We start from the raw sequence: 7007 nt of genomic DNA on the forward strand, positions 1-7007 counted from the left end.
CCCCTGCTTTGACCCCACAAACGGCAGTAAAAATGAAAATAATAAATATTACAACAATACAAAGGGCTGTAATGCACGTTGGGAAAATGATGGATGTCCTACGTTGGTTAGATTGGAAGACAGCGCAGTGCACAGACGCGACGCCGTTTCAGTTACGTAGCTGTAGAACGTATATTCGATTGCAGCTGGAAAATAAAATGGTCCACCGGAAATTGCCCCGGTTGCTCATTTTTACTTACGTTTTCGTTGTTTTCTTTCGACGCTAGGCGCCAACGGTTTCATCTTTTCGTACAGTTTGCGTGATCATTTTTCGTGCCGCCAGAGTCGCTATCACATATTTTATTCCTCGAGATTGGTTTCGGGCAAGTGAATTGTGATTTCTTTAGAGCGTAATGTCGCCCTTGGCTCCTGTACAATAGACCACGAGTGACTGATGGCGCCTTTCTGCACATCGGTGTTGTGGGACTGGGATTACACGTGGAACTCGGAATACCCACGGCTGACCTCATGCTTCGAGAATACAGTCCTCGTCTACACGCCAGCGATTCTTCTCGTCACTTCTGGCTTCGTCCAGTGGCTTGTGCGACGACGGAAAAAGCAACACCGTTACCGCGAACCACTCTCCAGGACTCCGTTAAACCTGTCTAGATTCGTCGCAAGTCTTGTGTTGACCCTCACTTATGCCTTTTGGCTCGTGTACAAACTGGTTGCTGGGACATCATCCGGGTCATTGGTGATAGCAGACCTTGTATATACCTTCAGTTTCGCCATCGCCTGGAAAGTTCAGGAGAACGATCGAATGAACGGAATTGGGTCTTCACTGTTGCTGTTTGTCTTTTGGCTGGTGACCGTTCTTTGCAAACTCCCCGAGTGCTTCCGCCACGTGACAAACCTTTTTACGTCAGACGACAATTTGCCTCGCTTTTCGACTCTTGAATTTGCCGCGTGGGCGTCAACTTCTCCGGTGATTATGTTGCAGTTGTTTCTATCCTGTTGGACGGTCGCCAGACAAGACGCGAAAAGGCCTTACCTCAGTGCTCCGCCATTGTCCTTTCTTCTCTTTTGGTGGCTAACACCTTTCATACTTAAGAGATCACGGCGCCCTGTTCAGCTTGAAGATATTTACAGCATACCACCGCACATGAAGACTGGACGACACTACAGACTGTGGAGAGCGGGTTGGAAGAAGGAACTGCAGTCAGCGGACTACGTTCCAAAAGACGGATCATGTGGTGCCTCTCGACCTCCGCCTTCAATATTCTGGTCATTGTGGAAGATCTATTGGAAACCTGTTGCTCTATCGTGCATTCTCGCTACTCTACGATCCCTGCTAAGTATCATCCCAGCTCTCCTTTTGCATCGTCTGACAGACTACATGACCAAAAATGAGCCTACTTGGAAAGGAATTTCTTACGCCCTCGGGATGGTAAGCGCTAACTTTGGAACTGGCCTGCTTGCTATCCACATGGACAGGATATTGATATTCGCGGGGCTAAATGTCAAGTCTGTCATGGTGGCGGCAATTTATAGAAAGACACTTCGCCTTTCTAACGATTCACAGAAGGACCACACAATAGGTGAGCTTGTCAACTTGATTTCCGTTGATGCCGATCGGATTTTCCAACTTAGTAACACCTTTGGTTTCGTGGCCACTGGAGTGCCGCTGATCATGATGGCTTTAGTAATTCTGTGGCTGTACCTTGGTGTGGCCTGCCTCGCGGGTGTTGCGGCCATGCTCGTTATAATGCCCTTAGTGGCTATGGCGGCTAGCATCGGAAACAGGTACCAGACGAGTCAGATGAAGATGAAGGACAAGAGGCTGAGTACGGTGGCAGAGATGTTGGGCGGCGTTAAAGTTCTTAAGCTGTTTGCCTGGGAAAATGTTTTTATTAATAAATGCACATCCGTGCGGTTAGAGGAGATAGGCGTCCTTAAAAAATATACCTACTTCACCGCTCTCAATTTCTTCATTCTTTCATGTTCGTCTTCCATGGTTGCCCTGGTGAGCTTTGTGACCTACGTTCTGATAAGCTCTGATAATGTCCTTGACGCCACGACTGCTTTTGTATCGTTGACCTTATTTAATCAGGTGCAGTTCTCTATGTTTATCATACCGGACTTCATTTCAAATGTGGTTCAGACTGGCGTGTCAATTACGAGGATTAAAAAATTTCTTCTATCCTCTGAAGTAGACTACTATTCAGTGGGTCGAGAACTAAATGAGGATGATGCTGTGTCAGTAAGAAATGCAACGTTTTCTTGGTCGAAGCACAGATCCCCGTCCTTGAGAAACATTAACCTGAACATCAAAAGAGGTCAGTTGATCGCAGTCGTTGGACCCGTGGGCTCCGGCAAGTCGTCTTTGCTTTCTGCATTGTTTGGAGACATTCAGGTTTGCTCAGGAACTATTGATTGCATAGAAAGTGTGGCGTACGTTCCCCAGCGTCCGTGGATCCAGAACACGACCATTAGAGAAAATGTGCTCTTTAAAAGTACCTACGATACCGAAATGTACAATATAGTTCTGAAGGCATGTTGTCTTGATAAAGACTTGGAGATTCTTCCAGATGGAGATATGACGGAAATCGGCGAAAGAGGGGTAAACTTAAGCGGTGGTCAGAAGCAGAGAGTCAGCCTCGCAAGAGCAGCGTACCAAAAGAGAGACCTTTACTTGTTTGATGACCCGCTGAGCGCTGTAGATTCTCATGTTGGCGCTTCCCTATTTGAGAACCTTATCGGACCACGAGGAATTCTCAGAGAAACCACAAGAGTCTTGGTCACGCATAACCTTTCGGTGCTCGCAGATGTAGATTACATTGTTGTCATGCAGGAAGGCTCCCTTGTGGAGTCTGGTACCTTTGAAGAACTTAAACAAGAAAGAAGCGTCCTTTCGAAGCTGCTGAAGAACTTTTCTAAGAGGGTTCGAAAAATGGCAGAAAACGAGGAAACCTCTACAGAATCGTACGACCAGTCGAATCATAGAGAAGAGGACGCTAGGACGACCCTTGTGGAGAGAGAGGCGGTAGAGGAGGGTTCAATCAGTCTTCAGGTGTACCAAACATACGTACGATATGCCGGACCTTTGCTGCTACTGGCCATTTTCTTTTATGCCATGTACAAAGCAGTCAGTCTGTACATGGGTATCTGGATGGCCGAATGGACAAACGATTCGCTGCTTCAAGGCGGAGTGAAGGAGACAAATTTGCATGCCTACCGAATCCAGATTTACGTTTTTCTCTGTGTATGCCAGGCGGTTGCTGTTTTCTTCGCAATCGCAACATTGTGGAGAGCAGCACTTTCAGCCTCCACAACGCTTCACCAGTTGATGCTCGACAGTGTCATAAGAGCTCCTTTGTCATTTTTTGATTCCACTCCCTCCGGACGCTTATTGAACCGCTTCGGCAAGGACGTTGAACAGCTAGATTTCAAGCTGCCAATGGCAGCGCATTCCACTCTCGATTTTTTGTTTCTTTTTGCATCATCGATTGTATTGGTATGTATTAATCTTCCTATTTACATCTTAATTGTCACTCCGGTTGTTGTATGCTTGCTGGTTTTGCGTCAAATATACGTGGTTCCATTTCGCCAGGTGAAAAGACTAGAGACTGTCGCGCGTTCTCCTGTCAACCAACACTTTTCGGAAACCCTGACGGGCTTGAGCAGCATCAGGGCTTATGGTGTTCAGCGCAACTTCCTTCGCAGCAACGACGGCAAAGCGGACATCCTGCAGAACTGTACTGTGAACTGCCTTCATCTTGAGTTTTGGGTAGAAGTCTGGATGGAAGTGTGCAGTGAAGTGCTTCTGCTCTCGATGCTAATCCTCGTCATCACCAACCGCAACAAGATAGATCCTGGAATAGCAGGCCTTCTGGTCTCCTACATGCTGAAGGCTGTATCCCCGTTCAAGTACCTCCTATTTTACTCGACCCAACTAGAAGCAACTTTGGTATCGGCCGAGCGTTTAGATGAGTACAGACATGTTACTCCCGAAGCCCCTTGGTCGTCGAACATTAGTCCGGACCCGCGCTGGCCCGGGTCGGGTGCTGTGTCCTTCAAGTCTTATTCTACACGGTACCGGGAAGGCTTGGAACTTGCTCTAAGGAATCTTGACCTCGACGTCAGTCCCGGCGAGAAAATAGGGATTGTAGGTCGAACGGGTGCAGGTAAATCCACAATAACCCTGAGCCTTTTTCGCATCATCGAGGCGGCAGCAGGAAAGATCATAGTGGATGACGTGGACATTGCAACCTTAAAGTTACACGACCTCCGCTCCAGGATGACCATCATACCGCAGGATCCGTTTCTATTTGAAGGCACTCTACGGTTCAACCTTGACCCGGCCGGGCAGCATGATACTGAAGAGCTCTGGTGGGCACTGGACAGATCTCACCTCGGGGATGTCTTCAGGAAAGGTGCTGGTTTAGACTCCGAAGTTGCCGAAGGCGGTCTAAACCTTAGCATGGGACAGAGGCAGCTGGTCTGTCTTGCAAGGGCTGTGTTGAGAAGAACGAAGATCGTTGTTCTCGACGAAGCTACGGCATCGGTGGACATGCGGACAGACTTGCTCGTTCAACAGACATTGAGAGAGGTAATGAGCGAATGTACTGTTCTGACCGTTGCTCATCGTCTTAACACCGTTCTGGCGTCAGACCGTGTTGTTGTGATGGATCAAGGGAAAGTTGTTGAAGTGGGTACTCCGACGGATCTCCTTGATGACACGACGTCATCGTTCTATGCTATGGCTCGGGAAGCGGGCGTTGTATCTAAGTGCGTCGAAGTGTGAATGAGAGCGACTGTATTTTTGGGAATTTCGAACATGTGCAATGTTTTAGTATTCAAGTAGACCTGGTTGGTTTGATGTCTTCTCGGTACTGTTAGGTATCGTAATTTGTTGCATCCTCGGACATTTCCCCTATCTGTGAATAAATTGAATGTTTTACTTGGTTTGTTGGTTGCCGCAAAATTTGTGAATGCGGACGCACTTGCATAACTTGGACGGTCGAAGTTTGTTGTTCGATTTTGTAGCTAGAAATTCGTTTGATGTAATTATTTTAATGACGCCGTCATGAGCAGAGGGCGGTTAGTGTGAATGCGTGAACTGCGACTACAAAGACCAAACACCAAACATTTATTTTAATACAGATACTTTGCCCAGACGTTTTCGCTTGTAACCTCTAGACTTCTAAACATTTGGTTCTCAAGGCAAAACCCCTGCCACGACTCACGAAAACAGCTTGCCGCAAAATAGCTGAAACAAGCAGCTTGCCCAAATAGAAGCGTTACGCTGGCGTCGCAGCAGGTGATAATGCCTGATCAGATAAAGGCCGATTCATACGACGGACTGATCCGCGGACGGATTGATCACGTGACGATATGTCCGCGGTTCGTCCGTCTCTCAAACGCATCCACACGAGGGAGACGACGAGCAGACGCCAGCGAGGACGGACCGAACCTGTTCGGCACCCCACTGTGCCGCGAAACTCCAACATAACGCCGTGACGCCGTTGTCCAAAAGACGAATCGACGTTTGCTACCGTAATAAAAGAAAAAAACAATCGTACGCCGTTGTTACGTACAGATCGAGACAAGACACTGTGATAGGCTTCGCGCGAAGCGCCACTAGCTTTACTAACCCAAGGCATGACAGTAACACAGGCATGGTCCTGCTCGAGAAGGGTTCGGCATAGAAGCGACGAAGTTCTGGGTTTGCGATGGGGTGTTTGGAGATGCCTTCACGCACTCCGGGCTCGTGCACAAGACTCAAGCACACCACAGCCACAAGATGGGTCTTGATTGGTGAAAGCCTGATCGGACGTGCAAGAATCATCGCAGCCGGCTACTCGAGTTTTAATGGGAGCTTCTCGACACGGACTCGGAGAAGTACCGAAACCCACACTCTAAAAAGAAAAGAAAAAGAAAGAAAAAAGGGAGGAGAAATGGAGGTAAAATTGATGTTCCCCGGGCGCACGGAAAATAAATCGTCGTGATCTTTTTTTTTTTTTTTTTTTGTCGTTATTTCATAGTTGCCAAGTTGCTGCTGTATTTGAGTCGACCCGTCTCTACGTTCCTACCCCCGTCAACTCCCCGAGAAACGTATGTATGCTCTTAAAATAAAGCGTACGTACTAGGGATGCCGCGAACTTTTTTCGAATCAAAGTTTCGATGATCGAATCAAGCGGTTCGAAAGATTTCGATTTTTCGAATTGTCTATATCGTAAAATTCGACGGAGGTCGAATTTTCGAACTTGTTAAGCTAAGAAGTTTGACGTTTTTCAAACCGTCGAACTTATTACGCTAAAAAATTCGAACTTTCGAACTTATTGCGCTGCAAGGTTCGATGCTTGTCGAACTTTCGAACTTGACTGACCAAAAAATTCGATGGATTTCGAAATTTCGAACTTATTTATCAAGATAATTCGAAAAGTTTCGAACTTTCGGATTCTGAAAAGTCAGAAGTTCGACGAACTTTGAACTTTTAGGGTAAAAGTTCGACGTTCATCGAACTTCGAAAGACCGGCGGACGGTTTCATTTGATTTCAAGTAGCGGGGTACATTCGTAATTTTTTTTTTCTCGAACTTTTACACGCGGTGCTGCGTTCCTTACGAAAGACAATGTCGTTTATTTCAATGTTCTGGCATGCTTAGGTTTAAAGAAATAAATCCCCGAAGGGGCGAGGAAGGACGACGGGTTTTTGACGATTATCGTTTGTGCCAGATTTGAAGCACGCTGCAGCCAGAGCTATTTATGGTAGATATGTTATACTTTTTTTAAGAATGATCTATGTATTACCTAGGTAAGTGCCGTCTTAAGATGTGATTATTGTTATTCAACGTGAGTTTCGAAGAAATGTCCAAACATGTATCTGCATGCAATTATAACCTAAACTTGATATTTATTTTCGTCGAAGTTGTTTGAGGTATCGCATTTAAATTAAGACCACAGACAGTACATATCATTGCCATCTGCAGAATACGAAATAATATATTTATTGTTGTTTCACGTTAAG

General features: G+C 46.4%; 1 protein-coding gene across 1 annotated transcript; it reads left to right on the top strand.

Annotated features, from left to right (window-relative positions):
* Nucleotides 1–366: 366 nt before the first annotated feature.
* On the top strand, nt 367–4783 carry LOC8027004 (multidrug resistance-associated protein 1-like). Its single transcript, XM_040215177.3, has one exon. The coding sequence runs from the start codon at nt 434–436 to the stop codon at nt 4781–4783; it is 4350 nt and encodes a 1449-aa protein (XP_040071111.1). The 5' UTR covers nt 367–433.
* The last annotated feature ends 2224 nt before the right edge of the window (nt 4784–7007 follow it).

This window comes from Ixodes scapularis, unplaced genomic scaffold (assembly GCF_016920785.2).
Source record: "Ixodes scapularis isolate PalLabHiFi unplaced genomic scaffold, ASM1692078v2 PGA_scaffold2__306_contigs__length_199485367, whole genome shotgun sequence".
Classification (NCBI taxonomy): Eukaryota; Metazoa; Arthropoda; class Arachnida; order Ixodida; family Ixodidae; genus Ixodes; species Ixodes scapularis.